This window comes from Parasteatoda tepidariorum, chromosome 11 (assembly GCF_982258835.1).
Source record: "Parasteatoda tepidariorum strain Cologne lab strain chromosome 11, Ptep-v5.0, whole genome shotgun sequence".
Taxonomy (NCBI): domain Eukaryota; kingdom Metazoa; phylum Arthropoda; class Arachnida; order Araneae; family Theridiidae; genus Parasteatoda; species Parasteatoda tepidariorum.
The window spans coordinates 77673123-77697545 of record NC_141765.1 but is presented as its reverse complement, the minus strand read 5'-3'; the positions used below and the strand labels follow the sequence as shown (position 1 = coordinate 77697545).

General features: G+C 31.9%; 1 protein-coding gene across 1 annotated transcript in view; it reads right to left on the bottom strand.

Moving 5' to 3' along the window:
- Positions 1–561: 561 nt before the first annotated feature.
- The window catches only part of LOC107452026 (teneurin-a-like), a 301547-nt gene continuing 277685 nt past the window's right edge, over positions 562–24423 (bottom strand). The window contains exons 20-30 of the mRNA XM_087155352.1: positions 23656–23923; positions 23029–23169; positions 22578–22827; positions 20443–20678; positions 19581–19738; positions 18051–18310; positions 12367–13148; positions 10524–10792; positions 10151–10453; positions 4989–6588; positions 562–2395 (exon numbers count right to left, since the gene is read on the bottom strand). Of these exons, the coding sequence (XP_087011478.1) occupies positions 1533–2395; positions 4989–6588; positions 10151–10453; positions 10524–10792; positions 12367–13148; positions 18051–18310; positions 19581–19738; positions 20443–20678; positions 22578–22827; positions 23029–23169; positions 23656–23923 (5130 nt within the window). The 3' untranslated portion in view covers positions 562–1532. The remainder of the gene's footprint in view (positions 2396–4988; positions 6589–10150; positions 10454–10523; positions 10793–12366; positions 13149–18050; positions 18311–19580; positions 19739–20442; positions 20679–22577; positions 22828–23028; positions 23170–23655; positions 23924–24423) is intronic.

Genomic DNA, 24423 nt, shown 5'->3' with positions numbered 1-24423 from the left:
AGTTTTTTTGTGTCTTAATGAATGTAATGTAAGCATATTTCTATGAAAATAATACCTCATTTTATAAAATGTACCTAAAATGGACGAAAAACTTATTTAAAAAAATAAACTTTTGTTATCCAGTATCATAGAAGCGCGTTGCAGCACTCCATGAAAATGATCTCGTATTTTTGACATCTTACATTGAGGTCGGGCTACACTTGGGAACCATTCGCTACGCTGAGGTCATCCACGCTATAGATTACTTGCTTTTCTACCCAACGACATTACATTACAACCTCCATTCCCATGACATAGGCTATTTATCTTTTTTGAAATAAGTCATTGTAGGTTGCTATGTTTTATGGGGAAACTTTATTCAAGAGGATTTCAAGGGGATTCATTATTATTAATTTTATATCGCGGATTATTTTATGGAGCAAAAGTTTTATTGCTATTTTTTTATTAGAATAAAGGCTAATGTAAAATGCGCAGTTTTGTTTTTAAAATCATTCAAGAGGATTTCATGGGGATTCATTATTATTATTTTTTATATCGTGGATGATTTTACGGATGTAATGAACAAAAATATAAGTTTTATTGCTATTTTTTATTAGAAGACAGGCTAAGGTAAAATGAGTAATTTTGTTTTTAAACTCATTCAAGAGGATTTCATGGGGATTCATTATTATTATTTTTATATCGTGGATGATTTTACGGATGTAATGACCAAAAAAATAAGTTTTATTGCTATTTTTTTATTAGAAGACAGGCTAATGTAAAATGCGCAATTTTGTTCTTAAAATCATTAAAGAAGATTTCATGGGGATTCATTATTATTATTTTTATATCGTGGATGATTTTACGGATGTAATGAATAAAAATATGAGTTTTATTGCTATTTTTTATTAGAAGACAGGCTGATGTAAAATGAGTGAATTTGTTTTTAAAATTTTTCTTTTAAAAACCTCGAGTGATTAAATTTGTACTGAAAAAGGTGAACACGTCTGAACGTTAGAAACATAACTGAAATTTCGTTTGGATTGTTTTTAGAAATTTGGAAACAATATGAAAATTAGAAAGCGTCTTGGTCTTAGCATTTCTTCAAATTCATTGCTTAGTTAAATTTTTAATTCAAAGCATTTTAATGAAGAAGGAAATAAAAGAGGTAATGAAATACACATTTTCCTCTTCAACCTTTGTTTTTACAAGCTCAGTCTCAAATACAAAATGTTTAGCCTTTGCATCACAAGCTCTTTTGCTGTTTCTTTCCTAATACTCTTAGTGTAAAACATACTTTATTTCAGGCATAACTATTTTACTCAGCTTGATAGAAAAAATTCTTGCGCCTATTATATAGTATTACTGTATTGATTGTCCATAAGAATTTCTCATCTTCTGTTTTGTTGATTTCAAGCTGGTTGTAGAAAATAATTATTCTCATGAACGAGTTATCCAAATAACACATCAATACTTTTGGACATTAGTTAACAAGAGACTGATGAGGGGTAAAAATTTGAACAACACCCGATGGAAGGTCATTCGAAATGCGGTCACCTCTGTTTTTGATTCGATTTATGAAATACTATATTCGCTGGATCGTCTGCCAACTCTGGATAGAGTTCTACATCATGATAATAATCACCTCTATAACCTGGTACTGAACTAGTTGTCAGAATATGTTCTTTTTCTTTTTCAGACCACTTTTGAGAACCTCTTTGACTAGTTAAAATAATTTGGCGTTCTTGAGCCCACCTCTGGCCAACTGCGTGTTTTTTAGCGTGTCTTAATAATCTTTGTCTCTCTTTGTGGGGAGTAGTTCCATATCGAATATTAAGTATAGCGTGCTCGGAATGTACTCGGACATCTACATGATTATCAGTTTTAATATCTTCAGGTTTGGGCTCATGAACTGTTGTATTAATTGCTGTACCAAGTCTTTGTAATTGGTTCAAATCATCCGCAACTCGCCATGTTCTGTCTTTCACGAAATAAAATACGTCTTGACCATGCATAACAAGATGAAGATCCAATAAGAAAGAGTTATTAAAAACGGATGTAAAAACATCTTTTGAAATGTTGTCAGCTTCATTCGATGTTCTCACTAAAGCTCGGTCACCGATTCGAGAAACTGTAATACCAGCTCCAAACGGAACACTCATAGTGCTAATTTTCGGTAAAACCGTTTCAAAAAGCTGTTCCCGCTTTACTTTCGGCCTTGCAACACTTGTTAGAGCGGCAAAACTTTCTAGTTTTTGCTGTATAGCGCAAGCAAATCCAGATACTAATGGAACGGATGGCATGTCTAAGAAAAGTGGAGTTGATTCTCTATCAAGTAGTCGATTAAAAAGTGAATGAGCCGCTAAATCTAAGCTCTCGATGTCTATGCCTTGACTTTTGATCCAAGAATGTAAATCTAAAACAAAAATTATAAATTTAATAGTTATACAGTCAAATTATTAGCCGCATTATAAGATTCTATGATACTATACAGCTTTATTGTTTTTACGCTACTGAAATCAGTTTGTATTTGTCAACGTTCGTGTATCAATTGGTTAACATTATAATGCAATACGTTAAAAATAAATAAAAATAGGAAGTATATAAAAAATCTCCCGAATGAAAGTCTATTACATTTATGTTCAAACATAAAAGTATTGCATATATACTCGTGCAAAACATGTAATAATTAAAAAACTACAGTGCGTCTAATAATTTTGTCTTTATTATTATAATATACTAATATAATACCTGACATAATAAACATTCTATATTCATATAATATATAGTCCAATTTATCCAATCGTCGAATTTACGTTATATATCGCCTAATTTAACCAATTGATATACGAGCGTAAACAAGGGTAAACCGGTTTTAGTCGCGTCAAAACAATAAAGCTGTAAAGTATGACCTGATCATTAAGATTTTACATAGAATCTTATAGTGCGTCTAATAATTTTCTTGTTATTAGTGGGGGACTGTATAAGGGATGTGGTGGAAAAGGGACTGTATATTTGGGGGACCGGAAAGTAATGTCATTTCGGCGCATTAAATATTCGTTAATCTTAAAAACCAATTCATTTTCTTCGATCCATTTCGATTCATTTCCGATCGCGCATTGAAAGATTGTTGCTAACGAGGTGTGAATACATTATTGACTAAAAATAAAATCTTGATAACAAATATCAAATGCACTGAAACGACATTACTTTCCGGTCCCCCTATTTTTTACTTTTAAATAAACCAATGAAATATTCATCTATGAAACACTCTTAAATTAAAAGTTTTTTACATTCATAAAAATTGTTGGACGGAATGGTGCAAATTAAATAATTCTACAATTCATTACTGTATTATAAACTAAAAAAAGTAAAGATATTGTTTCCTCTAAAGTCTTAACTAAAAAGAAACTAAAAAAAGAAACAGAAAAACAATTGATAAGTCGAAACATAACAAATGCAATTAAAAATAAATAAGTAAAATGAATTAAAATGTAAATATTGATTAAAAAAATTGGTGTTTCGAATTTTTTCTTTTCTTTTGTTATTATGGCGATAACAAATAATTAGAATATAATGAACTGAAATAACTGAAACTGAAAATTATGAATGAATATTAAACTAACATATGAATACTTAATATTGTGAAAGAATATTAAAATAAAATAAACGAAGGCTATGCTGCAAACATTAAGAATAAAATTTTGAAAGCGATGTTAATAAATCTTGTTTTATTGATATTTTCAAATTAATGATCCGAGGTATATATTTTAAACACATTGCGAATGAGCAAAGCTGTGCCACGTGACAACTGACAGTTCACACCTTTAGTGGTGGTTTAGTTAAAACTAATTGAAAATTGAAAATCAACTTTTAAATATTTTTTAATTGCATTCTGCATAGAATGAAATTCATTTTCTTGTAATAAAAAATGTCTCTGTTACTAAAAAAAAACACTGTTTTCGCCATGTTGTTAGACTAGATCATGCGAAATTAGAGGGAAACTTCCATAGAGTAATTCTAGCATCTTTAAATATGTTAGAATTACTCTATGGAAGTTTCAAAGTCTTGTTAATGTGATCAAAAGAAAAAAAAGAAACTAGGCTTCAGTTTATTTATTTACTTTTATCAATTATAGTTCGTTCACCAGGAGTTGGCGTTTGGCTCCGCCTTCATCACGTAGTGTCCGACGATACTATTTCGCTATTTTTGGGAAAAGGATGTGAACAATCCTGAACAAAGCTGCTATTTGGCCATCGTATGGCAAAAATATTTATTTCGTAATCTTTATGTGCATTTTTTTAACATGAAATATTTCATAAATTTGATGATATTTCTCTCTTTTGAGTAAATAGTTTAACCTTTTAGAGAAATTTTGCTTGAAAAACAGCAGTTTTTAAATTCAAAATGTATTTAATTAGCTAGAGTAATGAAAGGTATAAATAGCAGATTATAAAGCGAAGTAAGTGATTGAAAAAGAATCCACTGTTTGGAGCCCATTAAGGGTTGTCTCAATTTTAATCACGAATATATGAACACTGAAGTAAACTCTGCGTTGAGGAGGTGGAGCCAAGTGCCAACTCCCGGTGAACGAACTATACCAGTAGGATCATGATTTACGATTAATGCGCTCAACATTTTTGCTAGTACTTTTATTTACGTCGCACTAGAGCTGCACAATGGGCTATTGGTGAAGGTCTGGGAAACATCCCTGAGGATGATCCGAAGATATGCCATCACAATTTTGATCCTCTGCAGAGGGGGTGGCACCACCGCTTCGGTAGCCCGACGACCTGCACGCAAAGTCGAGCACTTTATGGTAGAACAGTTTAACGAGGACCAATACCGCACACTCTCGATCCCTACGCAGACTGATCCAAGTGGTCACCCTCCCGCACACTGACCGCAGCCAGTGATGCTTGATTTCGGTGATTTGCTGGTAACCGTGTCTTAATGATCAGTCCACTGCGGAATCTTTGAGAACTGTTTAATAAAAGTACTAAACTTACCTAATTTATTTTTAATTCTTTTGTCAATGTTGATTGGATCATTCTTGTGGAACCTATACAGATGCAAATGTTGAGGAGTCGTAACGTGATGAAGTATCTGATCCCATCTAGGCGTTAACCATTGGCCTGCTAAGGAGTCATAGATCATTTCTCCAAAATGCAACATTCCTGTTGAAGGATCAAGTATACCTCCTTGAAAATCAATTGGTAAATAAAAGTGTGGATTTGAATCAAATAAAACATGTCCATAAGGTCCTCTGTGTACTTCTTTCACACCTTCTCCTTTTTTGTCAAAAATTAATAATGGACTACCATTATGATCCGTTGCAACGTAGTAGCTCTCTCTGTTTACAACTAAAAATGCTAAGAAACCTCGATCATCATAAAGTAAGGAAGTTGTTTTACCATCATTATTGTTATAGATATGAGTGACTAGATCTGGGTTGGATAAATCAGCGTAAAAGAATTGAGTTACATTTCCGTAATTATCTTTTCTTACGGAAATCATACCACGAGTATTATAAAAATATTCAACGTCATATCTTCCATTTCTAGAAGCTTTTGTAAGTTGTCCTTTGGTATTGTAAGTAAAACTTTCTTCTCCTCTTTGGATCACAAAACCACGGCCATCCACAACATATGGAGTATCACCGAAACTAACGATACGATCTCCAACATCGTGCAATATATCGATTCTATTCCCCATATACTGCATAGTTATTAAATTACTATTTTGATCATATGTAAATTTCCAGTGGTCTCTTCCAACCATTTCAACTAATTGCCCATCAGCGTCATACGAAAAGTTCTGAAGACGAATTTTTGATTTACCTAAATGAGTCATGTACATTCGTGACTGTGTCACAAAATTGCGATTGTCATAGTGAATATTCATTCGAAATACTTCTTTATCAACAATAATTAAAGATACTTGTCGTAATCTATGCAAAGCATCAAATTGTCGACTGTAAGATGCTGTTCCATCAGATAAAACGGTTTCATTCGAACTTTTTTCAAAGAGTCTAAAAACGCCTAGTTGTTCTCTTCTTCCAGTTTTTTGATTGTAAACATATTCTACTGTAGCTAATTGAAGACTACCAATGCGAAACATAATACTTTTGATTCGAAAAAAATTATCGTACTGATAATGTACAATAGCGTTTGTCATGTGAAATTTGCTAATATAATGTATTTTACAACTAGTTAGCATGGCACCCTCGTAAGTATAATCAGTTCGAATATCTAAATCTAAAGTACTTGAGGACTCTGATGATACAAAACCAGCTTCACTATAATTTTTTTCAACTTTTCCCCCTCCATAAACTATAGCACTCAATAATGTTTGATTATTATATCTGTAAAGAACTCTGCCTTGATCACCGGGAAATATTTTCATTATAGCTTGTTTTAAATCATTAAAATGTACAACATATGGACCACTATTTCCTGGAGGGATATAGAAGAATTTATAAAATCCTATGGATATCAGAGTTAAAAAAGTATGTCGAGTTTTCTTTGGAGTTGTAACATATTGTAGACCTCCATTTTGATCATAATGAGATGTGAAGATTCGACCACTAGCAAGCACTACTTTACTGGGCTAAAAATAAACATACATTATTTCATCAATATTTCGACATTGAAAAAACTATCATGTTTTTCAAAATCAAATTTCATATAAACTTTTAGGCTCCCAAAATCTCTCGAAAATCCATTTTCTAATTTTGACCATTTTATATTAATTAAATGATATGAAAAAAGCATAATAATTATAAAAATCATAAGAATTTGTAAAACATTTGACAATATTAGTGTAATTTATAACAAAAACTTGTTATTCTGAGTGTGTCTCAAAACAAAAATTTTGCATCGAACTGGAAATAGTTCCATGTGCTATAATTTTCATGACTATTCCATGAAACTTTTTTGACAATCTCTAGATCAATAAAAAAACTTTTTAATATAAGTTGCCACAACACATTTTATAGTCATTTCAATGTTCCAAAACGTTTATAGAGGGGCGTTTTTTTAAAATTTCTTTTATTTATTTATTAACTTATTTTTATTGCCGAAACTTGATTTTTCTACTCTGCATGGAAATTAGTAGAAAAATTTGTAAATGTTTTCATTACCATTTGAAGAAAAAAAGAAGCTTATTTTTTGAAAAAATTTAAATTTTTCATGTTATAGCATGAATCAAATTATTATCTCTCTCTAACAATCCCTGCAAGATACAGCAATGTAAAATTATTGCTTAAGAAAAACGAGTCCACTGTAACCTTAAAGGGTGTAGTAAAATCCAATAACTGAGAATCCACTCACATTAATACCATTTGTGGATCGGTGTACTTCGGATATCATTACTGGAATTTGTTGCCGCATTTATAATCTACAGAAACGAAAACTCCCCCTTATAAAATGTTTTTAGTTGTGTATCAAAGATATTTTAATTGTTAAATATCAGTCAATTGTTTTAAGTAATTTTATTATTTTTTCGCATCTATTCTATTACGCTTAGTTCGAATTCATCGTAATGTTCTCTATGTGTTATATGCATGCTTAATTTTTAAACTAATTTTATTTTAAGGAACTCCTAAAATAACTACCAACTTCTATACACGAAAAGTAGTGTAAAGGAACTCCAAGAACTGTCTTTGTTATTTGATTACACGAAGAATCTTCTCTGATGGTGTTAAGATACGCTAAAACAATGAACACGACAAAGCTGGATATATTTAATGACATATGTTGCACAAATTTGTCGATCAGAGGATCACCTTAAGAAACTAAGCATTGATGGGATCTAAGTATTAAGTCATCAGGTAAGCCATGGATAATTTAAGGAACCCCATTATACTTAATCAATTAATAATTTTAAGTAAATTGGCCTTTTTTTGACGATAAAGAATTAATTCCTATGCAAATTCGAAGAGCTTCCTCAGATGGTAATTTGTTCTGATACTTTATTCCGGAGATGTACCAGAGTACATAAATTGCTTTCATAGTTAACAGGTAAAACAAAAATTAATCCCTGGTAGTTTTTTATTTAATGTATTATTATTTTTTTAGTTCTAATTTTTTAGCTATTGCTTTTCTCTCACTTCGAATCTCTTCATATCTGTTTATTATAATTACAGTAAAATAATTGGGGGGAAATCTGTAATTTTTAAACTTATAGAAGAATTTCAAATTGGGCTAAACTTCTGTGGTAGACAGTAACTGTTAATTATTACATTTCTGTACTAGAAACTACTTTTTACTAGAAATGTTTTTTTTAAAAATATTTTGACAATAAGTTTTTCTAAAAATTCCTATTTTAAACTCATGCAAGACCAATGGTATAAAATTCAAGTTCCAATACATGTATATACTTTTATAAAAAATTTTGACGTGTTTTTGAAATCGAGAAATGAAACAAATGAATAGAAAACATTTCAATAATAAATACATTTTTATTCATAAATGAAATAATTAATCTAATTAAATTAAGAAACGCTCCAATTATTAGATGATTCCTTGCTAATTCTTTCAACGACAAATTATGTTACCAAAATATACACTTAAAATTTCTTAGATAAAACAATAAACTTTTTTATGATTCGTAATGATGAGACACGGTTTTAGTTTTAGGACAACAAAAATTAGTATTAGTGAAGAATCAAAATAATAAAAGTAGTTTTGCATTGAGTATATTTTTCTAAACTAATTTCGCTTTTTATTGAACTAATTAATCTCAAGGATACATTCAGAATACTTTGAAAAAAAAAAAGGTTTGATAAATATATTTCATTAGGTTAAGGAAATGTCTGATATTTAAGCGCTTTTTTCAAAAGCTGATTATTTGATATTTTCCATTTGTTTCAGTGCATTTTGCTCATGCATTTGTCTTAATGAGATCTTCAAAATCAGTAAATTCTTCTTTTCTATACTAATTATCCCCTAAAAACTAATCTCAATGTTTCTAAACTAATTTCGTTTTTTATTGAACTAATTAATCTCAAGGATACAGTCAGAAAACTTTGAAAAAAAAATTAGTTTAATAAATATATTTCATTAGGTTAAGGAATTGTCTGATATTTAAGTGCTTTTTTCAAAAGCTGATTATTTGATATTTTTCATTTGTTTCAGTACATTTTGCTCATGCATCTGTCTTAATGAGATCTTTAAAATCGATAAATTCTTCTTTTCTATACTAATTATCCCCTAAAAACTTATCTTAATGTTTCGAAAAATGAAATTCGGTCGGTGAAAGATCCGGTGAATAAGCTGGGTGCTGCACCGGATTTTTCGCCGATTGCAATCACATTAAAGGTAATTCAAAAATGGCTCTCGATGAAATCAGGTTAGTAATAATTAGCTGACGTCATTGATTCGGCTTATTTTGATTGGTATATTCACGCGTTATCCACTTATTCATGCTTTCAGCTTCAGAATGGTGTGGCAATATTGTTTAGTCACCTTTCATTTTGATTGCAAGAATTCTTGTCATAACAGATAAATTCATTTTTGCCAATGCTTTTAGAGCAATTTTATAGACGTCTTCCTCGCTGTTCTTTTTGTAGGGAAAAATCAAAACATTGTTTCATTGTTAACTGTATTAGCCCCCAAACTGACTGGTTTGGCAGCCATGTTTACACTCATGTAAAAATTTATGCGAATATCGGTTGAATTCATATCCTTACAAAATTCGAAATAAACAACAAAAATAAACACTTTTGAGAAAATCTTCTTTGTTGAAATATGACACGTGCATTGAACATTACGACTATAGACGAAGTCAAAATCAAAAGCATATTGAAAAATCAGGCGACAAACCTTCATATGTAAAAATTTAAAAAATCCGCCATTTCGTATGCACCAATTTAATACCTTAACAAACAACTTGTAATCTGTTTGCACAATCATAATAAATAGATTATTTGCTCGAATAACTGAGAAATTGCTCAGTTTTAATAAGAAACTACAATATCTAATTAGTATTAATTAATGATCATAATTAACCGTAAAATCCTATATTACTGGAATGGTTAGTTATTAAACTTATTTTTTACAATTATGATAAAAAAATATTTGTAAACTAAAGGTTATGCGAAAAGAACAACCAGTGTTTTAATATAGAGTTGTTTATAAATATTTGGTAATGACAAAAATATTTCAATTACCATAGTTTTTCCACTGTAACTAAACCTCATAGTCGTGCTATCTGGATATTTAATTTCAGCCAAATGACTCATTCTATCATAACCAAAACTCTCCGATAGAGCTCCCTGCTGCCAGCCTGACAGTCGGCCGAGGCGATCATACATGACATTGAGAGGAAGACGACTTTCTGTCGGAAGCCACTGAATAGGACGAGTAAAGCTGTCGTACTGGATGACTAGGAAAGGTCTTCTAGAACTATTATAAAGGATTTCTCTCGCAGCTACCCAATCATATTCCATCGTTAAGTACTGAATTTCATTTGCCTAAGAATAAGTAGAAAAATCTTAGTTTCTATCTTTCATTATCTAAAATTAAAAATATAATACTATTTACCATTAGCACTCTCTCAACAGCTGATATGCTTCTTTCAACTCTTGCTCTTTTATTGTATTTGACATCATATCTCCATTCGAGAACGTTAGCAGGTTCGAGTCCAACATACGTAGTTTGTCGAACTGGAAGAGGAAACATACCAGCTTGTACTGGTAACATTTCTTGAAGGACATGGTGTGAAGCCGGTTCCCAAACTAGACCAACATGCCAAGGAGTTTCTATTTCAATAGCACCATCTTGATGTAGAGTTGCTTGGATAGGAACACCATCTGAATTGAATAAACTTTATTAAATGCATCGAACCAAAATAGAATTATTAAGTAGAACAAAATATTATTGCATTACGAAGGCAAATAAAGAAGGCTATTTGGCTTTCTCTCGGAAACAAACATCTATTGTAGTGTAGTATATCTATCACTGCAAAAATATAATTTTAAATCACTAGTATATTAGATATGTTAACTAGATTATATGCAAAGATACCCCACCAAGCTGTTGTTTCTTAGTCTCGATTACGTACAACGAATACATTCGCCTGCTAAAGGAAACACAGGAGCAACCACGAGCTGCATTAACATCCCCGCACTTTTGACTGCTGAACGTGAGAGCTGCATTAAGTTCACGGTAGTGGTCGCTCCTGTGATGATATTAGCAGTCGAGTATATAAAGGCCGACGTTGTGTGAGATCGAGACTGAGTAGCAACAGCATGAGGGGTTGGGTAATGTTGCAGTCACAAGTAGCAAGTCAACTGCTCAATGTAGACCATCCATCGAAGTAGGCGTGTTCAAATCGAAGTGAACGTTTCCCATCACATCCGGGTCTCACATGTGGGAAAAGAGCAATGTCAACCATCACCTATGAAAAGGTACCCCAACATAGAATCGAGTTAACAAGTCTTGTATACACGTGAATTGTATTTCTGTAGTGGTAGACACACTATATCTAGATACAATTTACCTCCATTTCATGGTAACACGCACTAATTCTTATAGCTTTGTTGAAGTCCTACTTGTCATTTCAAGAACTTCTCTCGCTTCCTTTTATTCGAAGATATTTTTGTATAATTTAGACTACGAAAAGGGGAGAGTTAAAAGTGATTATGTGACTTAGTCAAATTGCATGTCACGAAATAGAAGAGAACTTATTGGATAGTATGAAATAGGGCAAATATTCATTACAAAAATAAGATAAATTTTTGGTAAAAGAAATGTCAAAATCAGAAGAATGATGAAGTGACCGCCATGAAGCAAGAGTTAAACTAGGGTTGACTGCAATTGCAAAGAACACCAAAACTAAAAAAAATATAAACCGAATTTCTGAAATACAAAATTATTTAAACTGATTTAATTGAATTGGAGAAATGTTTATGCATTTCTCTAACATAATTTAAACTTTTAATAGAACTTAAATTAGCAACATACATTGATGTAAGAAATTAAGAGAATTTGCAGACATGGTCGATTATCTCAAGAACTACTGGACCGATTTTAATGAAATTTGATGCGTACATACAATACACAACAGATAACCGTTCAATAATTGCAATACACACGCATGATCGTGCGTAACACTCGTTGGAGGTATAAAATTGCCTAGAAACAATTCAGGCCAATTGCCAGAGGAAATGATAAACCGCCTTATTTCAAGCATGAAATCACGCTGTAAGGTCTCTGTAATAGGGACCGATTGTTTGTTCTGATATTGCTGTTTCTTACCTTCCGACTCCAACAATTTTTGAATGGTTATCTATCTTGTATTGTATCAATGCATTAAAATGGGTTCAGTAGTTCTAGAGCAGCAGTGTAATTAGTTAGGCTATCTAGTTTAGTGTCTAATACTTACATTGAGTGGTAATGACAGTTGTACCCTTTACTTTAACAATTAATTGACTTGTATTTTCTTCATAATGTGAGAAGACTGACGCTCCATCTGGACTTAGATCAAAAGATAATTTGGTTACTTGTCCACTCGGTTTAATAACATCAGTTAATCTCCCATTTTCATCATAAACATAGAAAAAAGAACGACCAGCAGCATCTGAACGACTTGTAAGAAGTCCTATAGTATCATACATAAATTTGATTTCTAAACTATCGGGATCAACAATTTTTTCTAATAAGCCTTGTTTTGTGACTTGGACACGGCATTTAGTTCCTCTCGCAGTTTCGATTGTATGCAAGCTGTTTCCTGAATCTCGTAAGAAGGATACTTTATTCCCTGAAGCATCAGTTACAGCGTTTAATTTTCCAAAACTAGTATTGACGTTATAAAGAAAGGTATAGACAGTTTTTCCCGTTAAAATACTGCGTGTTACCGAATGTTGACCATATTTGTTAAAGACATAAATTTCATGATGCTCAGGAGATGCAATTTGAAATTCAAACTGTTCATCTGGCTGTGGTAAATAAGGAACTGCAGATAAGATTCTTAAACTGCCTTGATCTGCTATGTGAACGACACCATCACTTGTTACAGTTAAAGATGAAATAGTAAATAATTTAGTGTCCATAGCTAGGAATCCTTCATCTTCAACAGCACAACTACAATTTTGCCATTCACATAAGCAATTCTCTTCCTTGCCAGCAAAATGTAATAACTCTCCATCTGAACTTAATTTCCGTACCCTAAAATATTAGAGTAAATCAATTTAAATAATATTGTTTAAATCATACACAATCCCTGGCCACTATAAGATTATATGTAAAATCTTAATTATCATGTCATACTACACAGCTTTATAGTTTTTACGTTGTTTGCACTTGTTTACTTTCGTGTATCAATTGATTAACATTGTAATGCAATACTTTGAAATTAAATACAAATAGAAAGTTTATAAAAGATCTCCGGAATAAAAATCCATTACATGTTTGTTTAAATATAAAAGTATTTCATATAAACCCTCCCCTGTAAAACCTTGTAAAACACGTAATTATTAAAAAAAATTACAGTGAGTCGAATAATTTGGTCTAATTATTATAATATACTAATATGATACCTTATATAGAAAATATTCTATATTTATATAATATATCGTCTAATTTATCCAATCGTCGAATTTATACTATATATCGTCTAATTTAACCAATTGATACACGAACTTAAACTAGTGCAAACCGGTTTCAGCCGCTTAAAACCTATAAAGCTGTATATCACCTGATAATTAAGATTTTACATAGAATCTTATAGTGAGTCTAATAATTTGGCCAGTGACTGTATATACATCATTTTTTTATTTAGGGATCACATAAAAACTGTTGAATAAAATAAGTACTCCTTGTTTTCCCAAGTATATTTGTCTTCGTTCAACAAGTTTTGATCGATTCAAAATTTTGTTAATTGTAGCCTTTTAAAAATTATTTCAAAAGGGTAGAATTAACAAAATTTTGAATGTTTTATAATTTATTGGACTAAGTAATATCTTCTAATTTTAAGGGAAAAATAATTTGAAACCGTTAAGGTAGCGATTTATTTGCACGTCCTTGAAGTAGAGTGATTTTCTCTCAGATTTCGTATGTTACAAATGATGATGTAAAAAATAATAATAATTGCTTTTCCAGACATAAGCTCAGAAAAGTGCGTCAAATTGTAACTGAAAAAAGAATGAATGTTAGCTATTTTGAGGAGAGAAAAAAACGGCGTATTTTGCTAGTGCTTTAAGCCTAGAAAATTTCTTAAGGCTTAATCCAATTCCATAAGCTTCTTTCATATTTGTTTTAGTTTCTCTACGTTTTCATAATTTTCTTTCATACAAGGGGAACGAAAACCGATACAAATTTCACCTAACTCCAGAACCTGTAGAAGGATATTATATTAAGAAATTTGTTACTACTAACATGCATTAAGCCTTGTTACTATAACAAGGCTTAATGCATGATAGTGGTAACAAATTTCTTAATAAAAAATTAAAATGTGATAAATTTAATTTATTAAATTTGCGATTTGCTTATCAATCTTTATTTTAGATCGAGATTCAGACAAAAAGTAAAAGTTTATTGACATTAAGCAGACCAACAGATTTAAAAAGAACGCCGTCCTCTGGCGGTATTAAGAAGAAAAAAGACTTCGTAACAATCCTTCCCACGGAATGACTACCAATTTTTACACATGATACTTGCTCACCAAATTATCTCAGATCTATAACGCAATAGCAAGTTTGTTACTGAAAATCAAGTCTGTTATCTTGTAAAAAAAATATTTTAATTTTTAAGTATTTGACCTAAATTACGAATTAGTAAACAAATGAGAGATATAAAACCTATTTATGATATTATAAAATATATACTATAAAGAATTTTTAACATATTTTTATGGTACAGTTAAACTAATAATAAACTAGTAAAGTCAACGGATTAGTTGACTTTAATTTTAATAAAACATTTTTTCCTAGTGCAGAAGTATGATTTAAATGAAAACTTTAAAATGATCGTATTTGAAAGCTAGTTTACTTGATTAAAAAAAATAAAAATATTTCATTTAAAAATTCCAATTAAGAAACCTTTCCTTAATTTCATTAACCGCTTACCTTACCAATTTTTTTGAAGAAAAAAAATGCAAATAATCAACATATTTTTTCATTTCATTAATAAATACAATGAATTAAAACAAAACATAATACACAAGTTCTAAGCTGAAATTTAAATTTTTTTATGTGCAAAAAATATTTAATTTTCCATCAGTTTACTATCCCAAATTATCTCGGGTAAATGAAAAAAGTTAAATATGAGTCGTTGTATATGTTCACATCTTCATAATCTGAAAAATCATCTGCATTACTTTCACTCTCGAGAGCCATTTTTTAACTCCTTTTTCTATGTAAATTCATCAACCATTGTATATACAATTGCACAAAACACGTCTGCAGTCTCACAAACAGCAAAACTTCCAAACAAAAATTGGCAAACTTCTAATCACAACAGGTTATCATTATTTTTTGCCTTATTGCTTCTGGCCGAGCAAAAACGTATTGATGAATTTTGCTATGCCCGAGTTTACTCGGGATAATAAATATTTGCTATCTATACATACCCGAAATAACTCGGGATAATCAGGGAAGGGATCTGTAATAATACCCTCAATGGACAAAATATAAATTCAATCTCAACTATAATACACACCAAAAATCAATCACCAACAATGATCAATTTTTGAAGCTATTTCATTTTCAAAAATTTGCCCAAAAACATTCCAAAGGAATTCTAGTCTATTTATAGAACTCTCTTATTATCAATAGAAAGAAATTCCCAAAAGAACTCGACGCTTTTTAAATGACTTTTTTTCTTTCTATATAGTAAAACCTCATTACAACAATATTTTGGGGACCAAATAAATATAGTGTTGTAAATCGAGAGCCAACATGTTTTTGGGACACGGTAAGAGTTTTTAATTTTACATGTTTTAACTAAACTGCTGTTTGTAGAAAATGCAACACCATGAAAGAATCATCAGAATCAAATGAAATTTAATGCAGAAACGACTTGTACTGATGCAAATAAATGATGAAATTTTCAAAACAAAAGAAACAAATTAAGCGTCCGAAATCAGTATTTGGTGCAGCCACCACGCGCTGCAATAAGTGCTGCTATACGACGTGGCATGGAGTCAAACAGATGTTGAATATCTGCTTGAGGAAGAGAATTCCATATCGCTTGTATGCGCAACCAAAGTTCGTCTTTGGAAACTGCAGGACGCGGATCACGAGTGAGACGCCGACCAACCATATCCCACACGTGCTCAATAGGCGACATATCCGGCGAATAAGCAGGCCAAGGAAGAAGTTGCATGCGTTGTGCTGAACAGAAGTCTCTAACAGTCCGCGCAACATGTGGGCGTGCATTATCCTGCTGAAAGATAGCTCCAGGGATGCCTTGAAGGAAAGGAACGACTTCGGGCTGTAGCACTTCACGGACGTATCTGTTGCTATTGAGATTACCCTCAATTCGTATCAAATTGGATCGTCCATGATACGAAATCGCACCCCAGACCATAACTCCGGGTGTTCGACCACTATGTCGTTCAATAATACACTCAGGAAGGCAGCGTTGACCGGCATAACGTCTAACACGAACACGGCCATCATGGGTCCACAAATTGAAGCGTGATTCATCTTAAAAGACAACTTGGTGCCAATCAGCTCGCCAGTCTCTGTGCTCAAGAGCCCACTGCCGACGCAGCCGTCGATGATCCGCCGTGAGGGGAATCCTGTATAATGGCACCCTTGCACGCAATCCACGGAGCAGCAGACGACGACGAATTGACGAAGCCGACAATTGTACACCTGTAGCAGTAGACCAATGTGCTGCCAGCTGCCTGGAGGAAGCTGTGCGATCATTCACCCCCATGCGGAGCAGGTGTCGATCATCGCGCTCTGACGTCACCTTCTGTCGTCCAGTGCCTGTTTTTCGAGTTGTTCGGTGCTCGTCGGTCCACTGCTTCCAAACTCGCATCACTGTGGAACTGTTCCGCTGCATACGAGCTGCTATTGCGCGATAGGAAAATCCTCCTTCTCGAAGGCCGATTATCCTCCCTCGTTCAAACTCCGTAAGTTGCTTGAATTTCTTATTCTTCCGTCGTGGAGGCATACTCAGGTCTCACTAAACGTTTGCCACTAACAAATAATCATAGACTATTTTCAACGTCCCGCTACAGCACTTTATTTATACGCTTTCAACATCAATTCAGAGGGCGCTGCGCGCGCCACGCACGCGCGATGGCTCTGAAACTTTATTAATTTGCATAATATCCTATAATTGACATTTGCTGCGAATTTCATTTGATTCTGATGATTCCTTCATGGTGTTGCATTTTCTACAAACAGCAGTTTATAATTGATTTATATATTATGCTAAAAATTAATTTGCAGATTATGGTTAAATATTAAAGACAATTTAAATAAACTGAGAAAATAAGGCATTTTTATTGAAATGATCTCATATTTTAGTCTGTTTATTCCTTTTTCTGACTGTCAAGTCAACCAACGAAGTATGCAAAGCACGAAAATAATTTTGGTACGTGAATGGTGCTCCACCCACCCTTTCTTTCAGGTGTTAATGTGACTTTTAACATCAAGGAAATGAATCTGGGACTTCTTACGAGATAAGGCAGCCAATTCTAAGAATGGAAACTCTCGGGATGGTCACCGGTGAGTTTTTTCTTGTCACAAAAGATGGAAAAAACAGATTATAAAATAATATTTTTTACATTATTTGAAAACCAATAAAAAAATGGAGAAAATAAGGTTGAAATTTGGAAAAAAGTCGTTTTACAGGGGTTTATTGTTTCAGAGAATATGACAATATTGAGAGGACATTAATTCATATGCAAGTTCGTCGGGACCACGAAACATTGTCGCAATAAAGGGAGTTATTGTTGTATTGGATATCGTAGTAGCGAGAGTTCACTGTCTTATGAACATTGAAAGTGCATTTGTTAATACAACAGAGCACACGATTTACTATAAGTCGAAAATTTGGGATATTTTCATAATTCTATATTTTGCACTAATTCCTACAAAGCAATAAAGAAATTACCTGTTGACATTATTGGCGTTGACCTCTGCAATATACAACTCTCCAGCTGGGCCAAAAGTGAAACTCACTAAAGATCCTAAAGCAGATTCACCCGTCATCCGTGATTTGTGTAAGTTATTAGTTTTGCAATACGCAGGTTGACCAGCTACGGCCATAATGCGTTTATCGTGAGTTAACTTAAGTACCATATGATCATCTATAAAATATAGTGCACCATCTAAGGGATTGATTGCTAATTCTGTTGGCCATCGAAGTTTTACCTAAAAAATAAATAATGAATGTAGTCATGTAATTAACAGTTTGTAAGTCATAGAAATTTTGTGGAATGAAACAATTTATTAATTTGACATTATAAAATTGTTGTTTAAAAATTATTCATAACATTAAATCCTCCGTAAACTTTAAAAGACATGGAAAAAATTATAAAGTAATTTTAATTAATTTAACTTTTTTGATATGATAAATTTTCACTGCGAGTTTTTTTTTAATGCAAATGTATATTTTAGTAATTTTAGATATTATTATTAAATTAATTTTCATAAAATTCAACAAAAAATAATTAAAACTAAAGTTACAATTATTGCAAATCCTATGCAAAATACTGTATCGAATGTGAGCTCTAACATTTATATTTAAAAACTTTTAACATCAATACTATATTTTAAAATGTTTATGAATTTTTTTCTTCATAATTTTCAATTCAGATATTATTGAAGACGTATTTTTGGTCATAGATGGCGCCACTGAAAACAAGAAACGCACCCTCTGCCTTAAATTTACCAAGCAGACTAGTTGGCATTTGTCAAGTGGCTTAGAAACAACGACAAAACTCATAAATATCCTCAGTATACTATCTTAAAATTGTTTTGAGTTCTAGTAATGAAGGTGAATATGCAATTTGTAATTATGAATACAATGTGTGATTTATAATTTAAGACATTACATATTTGATTGCGGTATTTTAAGAATTCTTTACATAATTATTAAATGAAATTCGATTGTACTACTTTATGTAAGAAATTGAAAGAAGCCGTAGTTCTAATTTTATATGAAAGTCAGTAAACTTATTTTGATTTCCAATTTTTGCATTTTAATTTTCACTTTCTTAAAAGAAATTTATGAAATGATTTGGGAGTTAAATTTTTCTTATATCTAAACTAGATTGCAATTATAAATTTTTTAAAATTTTAATTTAATGCTCGTTATTTCTTTTTTGAAGAGAATTTCTTCCATTTTCGCACTTGGTTTTGAAAACCTATTTTTTACGGGCTTTTTATTAGTTTTTTTTGCATTTCAAGAAACTTCTTATTAATTAATTAACTTAATCATCAATATATACTACGTATTGTATCTGTATTATAAAGCTGAAACATATTAATTAGAGAAGGAAGCTTACAACTATTTTAAATATATAAAAATCTTTTTGAACAAACCGAGATTCATTTATTGCTAATTTTGTGCAGGGATACAAAAAATTCATTTGATCGAATGATATTCTTAACGTTGGTTGATGAAAAACAAATGGTTTACCTCTTCGATTTTCAGAGTTCCTGAACATGGTATAGGTTTCCATTGTTTTTTATGATGATGGTCTCCAATAAGAGTGTGTATGATTCCTTGATTATTAACGATTCGAATATTAGCTCCATCAGCAAAATATAACGTATTATCCACAGCTACTGCCATACCTAGAAAAACAACGCTAAGTTGCTGTAAAAAACCTCATCACGTTGCATATCTGCAACAAACATAAAAAGCATATGAGTTTTGAAGGTTGATTTTGGCAATTGTTGAAAACCTCCAACAAGAATTTTACCAAGTAGGGTTCAAAATTAACTCAATATCAGTCCTATATAAAAATGCACCGAGGAATCAATGTAGGGAAGTCTATATATTGGTCCTATATAGGGTCAATCTTGGCCTTTATGGAGCCAATATAGGGCCTATATTGGCTGATTGATGAATATCGGGTGAATCTCATAATTCTATATAGGGCCGATATTGGTTGAAACGTGGGGGTAAAATATTGGGTAAATCGGGCAATTCTATGTAGGGCTAGTATCAGGAAAATAACGGCTCTTTGAACCCGTATTGAGCCAAGATTCGTGAATATTAGATCAATGTGGGCCAAACTTATTTTGCTGGTAGGGATATAGTCCTTTTCTACTGCATGGCGATAGTGATGTGATTTTTACAATCAAATTGTTGCTTACAAAGTTGCACACGTTTATTTCAGGAATATGGGTCAAATTGAAATGTTTAAATTGAAATGAATGAATTCATTGATGTGAATCTCTATATTGAAGAAATGCAACAATCAATGTTTTATCATTTTGCATGATCAAGTGCTACAAATCATTTTGTTGAAAATGGTGCAAATGTTGAGACTTACCTTTAGGATAAGACAAAAATGCTTCTAAAGCAGGTTTTCCATCTCCACAATTGTTTTTGTCTCGAGGTAAACATCTTACTCCGCTGCCTACTACAACATCAAAATTGGAGTCAGGATCTTCTACTTTATCTAATGAATGAACTCGTAAAATTTTATGATGTTCTGGAGAGGAGATATAAAGATGACCATCGGTTGGACTTAAAGTAAGATGATATTGGCTGGAAACATCAGATGTTCTGCAAGAATGGAATAAAGATCTTCGTCAGGATGTTTTTATTTTGCTAGGATTCTATAGACCAAATTATCATTTTAAGAAAAATCCTGTTCCCTTAATGCCATTTTACCATCAAAAAATTTACTGCTAAAAGTTTTATTTCCTGGATATTACAACAGTAAAACTTACTTTCAAGAATATAAAAGCAGGGCTGATAAAATTAAATGATTTAATTTCTATTTCATGCTTAAAAAATTTTAACTCAAATTTCCTTCTAAAAGGAACAAAATGTAGATGCTTCATCTTTAAGCAAGGCAGGTTCAGAAACTAAGGCAGTATTTATCTATTTATTCAGTATTTAGGGATATTTATTTTTGTTTAAGACCTTATTTCCTAAAAACATTCATCATAGGCAAACTACTCTCTCTGTATATATATATATATATATATATATATATATATATATATATATATATATATATATATATATATATATATATATATATATATATATATATATATATATATATGTGTGTGTGTGTGTGTGTGTGTGCGTGTGTGTATCTATAATTTTTAGCAGTAGCACTTGATACATATATCATTCGCTGCAGTTCGCAAATACTCCAAGCAGGCATATTAGGAGAATAAGCATTGAACATAAATTAGCATCTAACGAAACATGTAAGATATAAAAAATTAAAAGATTATAAACATTTAAAAAATTAAAGCATTAAAATCAGAGTGAAAACATTAGAACATAGAAAAAGTATGAAAAATATGAAAAACATAAAAATAAACAAAAAGTTATTAGAAAGTCATTCAGTTTGCAGGGCTTATAATAGCTCACGACCTCTCCAGTATCTGTTGTATGTATTTCCTACCACTGCTCTGCAAATTCCCAGGCCCTCAGCATTCATCAGGGCTTCCTCATTGCTCAGAGTACAATTTGGGTAAGGAAGGTATTGTTTGTCTAAAATAAGAACTCCCCCAGATATTTCAAGTAGAGGTGCGGTGTCACTGTTTTGGCTCGAGTCGGAGAGAGAAAGGGATTGTCTATTGTGTTAGTCTTAAAGTGAAGCTACCCTTGTGGCGGGAGGAGCTTAGACAAATTATACTTGAGTGTGTAGAGTTGCCAACCTGAAAGCAGCTGATTCCTGTTTCGAGTCACCCTCCAAGCCCCAATTTGTTCGTTTTTTAGCTAGGATATCATCCAACTCATACATATTGCAATGAGAGACTGCAATACAATATTCTTTTTTTGCTTCACAAGTGATCCTTTCTATGTGAATTCTGTAGATGCTTGGATTGCTGATCAATTAACACGACAGCAAGTCAACCACTTGCAAAAGTTCTTGAGTACAATGTATATATATATTGTATTTACACAACTGTGAGTAATATACAAAATAATATAGCCGAGATGATGGAGTGAATGGAACAACGAAAGTCTTCTGTAGAGGGGTTGTAAATTATACGAAATAAATAATAAGTACCAAAACAAAAGATGCTTTCTGTCGATCCAATGGATCGTTTGCAGACGAGCAGCATTGTAACCCTGTGATTGTAGACTCTAAGTTTACAGATTTACTCATAAGCTTCCTTTGTCCATGGATGCAATTGTGGTGCCCAATCAGGGTCTCGTGTCTTAAGATCCACATTTCTTGGTGCTCTCGTGCTGATACGGGTTATCGTGTATTTTTCGGATGGGCCTATGGCAGAGTTTTTTTTTAATGATTCATAAAATAAGGGGAGAGATAGGGTACAGCATAAGGATTTCATTTTTGTGTTGAATGGGTTTAATCAGTGATGAAAAGGACCAGTGATAAAGGGTCAACACAAGTGATAAAAAGGACAAAAAATAACTTTCGTTCAAAAGTGTTTTAGCGTGTTGATATTCTTAAATTTAAAAGAATAAGCTTACTTCATTCTAAAAACTGTGTAAACTTGACCATTTGGCGTAATTCTTCTCACAAGATTGAAATCACCAACATAAACGCTGCCATCAGGGCCACTTGCTAAAGCAACTGGTGATAAAAGTTTATTATCTCTGGCAAGACCATTACAATCTGGGCAAAGAAGAGGGCGTGGCTGACCATTACCCATAAGAATAGATAAAACTCTCGGCTGCTGACGAAAATAAATCGTTGCACCATCACCTTTCTGTAGAACACCTGCAAAAAACAATTATACGTAGTTAGTAATAACTGTTACTAAATTTAAATTGCTGATTGATTCAACCTTAAAAGTATAAATTTCAAAATTTTCACTTTACATTTCAAGTGTTTTTGATGAATAACTGTGCGTAGATTTTCTTTATTAAAGTAAAATATTTAGGTTGGATAATTTTTTAGAAAGATTAATATAATGCTTACCTTCATGAAAATTATATCGATGATGAACATCTAAATTCCAGGATCCTAATTCAGAAATGTCCATATCATATCCACGTAAAGTGGTGGCTTGAACAGTCCAGACAATTCGCTCACAGCTGCTATATTTATAACCCACGGACACTAAAAAAGACACATTTTTCTAATTATAGAAACTTTGTATTTCAATCTAATGTCCTCAAAAATGTACTTTTATGGTGTAATGATATGAACTCTAATTAATTAAGTTGCATCAATCAGGCAACTTTAATGGAGAACACGTAATCGTTTGCGACGCAAAACACATCGATTTGTGACTATTTTGATAACACTACCCTTATTAGTAAGTTTAGGAAGATAACCTTATAATATATATTCACTATAAGGTTTTTACCTGATATCTATTCTATTTTGTTTCAAAAATATTTTTGAGTGCTCCTCACACTTTTCTTTTAATAAATTGCTTTGGCTATATTGATACAATATTAGAAAGCACTTCTTTTTGCCCATATAATAGTATGAGCTGATGAAGAGATTATCTTCCTTATTCTGTAATTTTCTCTACATTTTGAACTTATCTATACATAAATAAGTACTCTAGATAGATAAGTGCATTAAAGAAGACAATACCTCTTGCAGACGTTAAGCCATATACTTTCTGCTTATAGACATTTCTCTTATTCCATGCAAAGGTAAATTTAATATCTGGGTCGGCTTCAAATGTTTTTTCCATTAAATAACCTTCAACTACAATTTTTAAATAAACAAGACGGAGATTTTCTGGAATTGTTGAAGGAGTGAGTTGAAGGTGAATAGTTGAAAGATATCCTTGAGCATGGCTGCTGTGATAGACAAGATGCAATTCTGATCCTGGAATCGAGAAACTCTCTTGGAGTACCTACAATCAAAAAATATAATAAATAATTAAATTTTATAGAATTAACACATATCATACCGGTGAAATGACTGCTTAAAAACTTTTGCATCGAAAATGCATCATTTTTGCACATTTGACTTCATGACTTTTTCTAACAATTAGTTACAGTTAATAATCTATTATTATTTTATTTAATACGTATTTGGTTTTATTCCAGTAATACTTGTCGTATACCTATTTCTACCACAACCGGTCATTTGACCGGGAGAACAATTTATTGCTTTATAAGGTTATCGGATCAGAAATTACGGTGTAATGCATGCTCAACGTATTGCATTCGATTAGTTGCACATTTCTGCAATAACTAATGCATGAATTCAAATTTCTAGAAAGTACCTAAAATTTTAGATTGGTATTTTCGTGTAAGAAAAAGTGGCAAAAACTAAATGTTTTGGTATGTAGCTTATATTTTATTTTGATAGCTTTACTTCATTTCTGACGAACTGTTAATTTTTACCTAG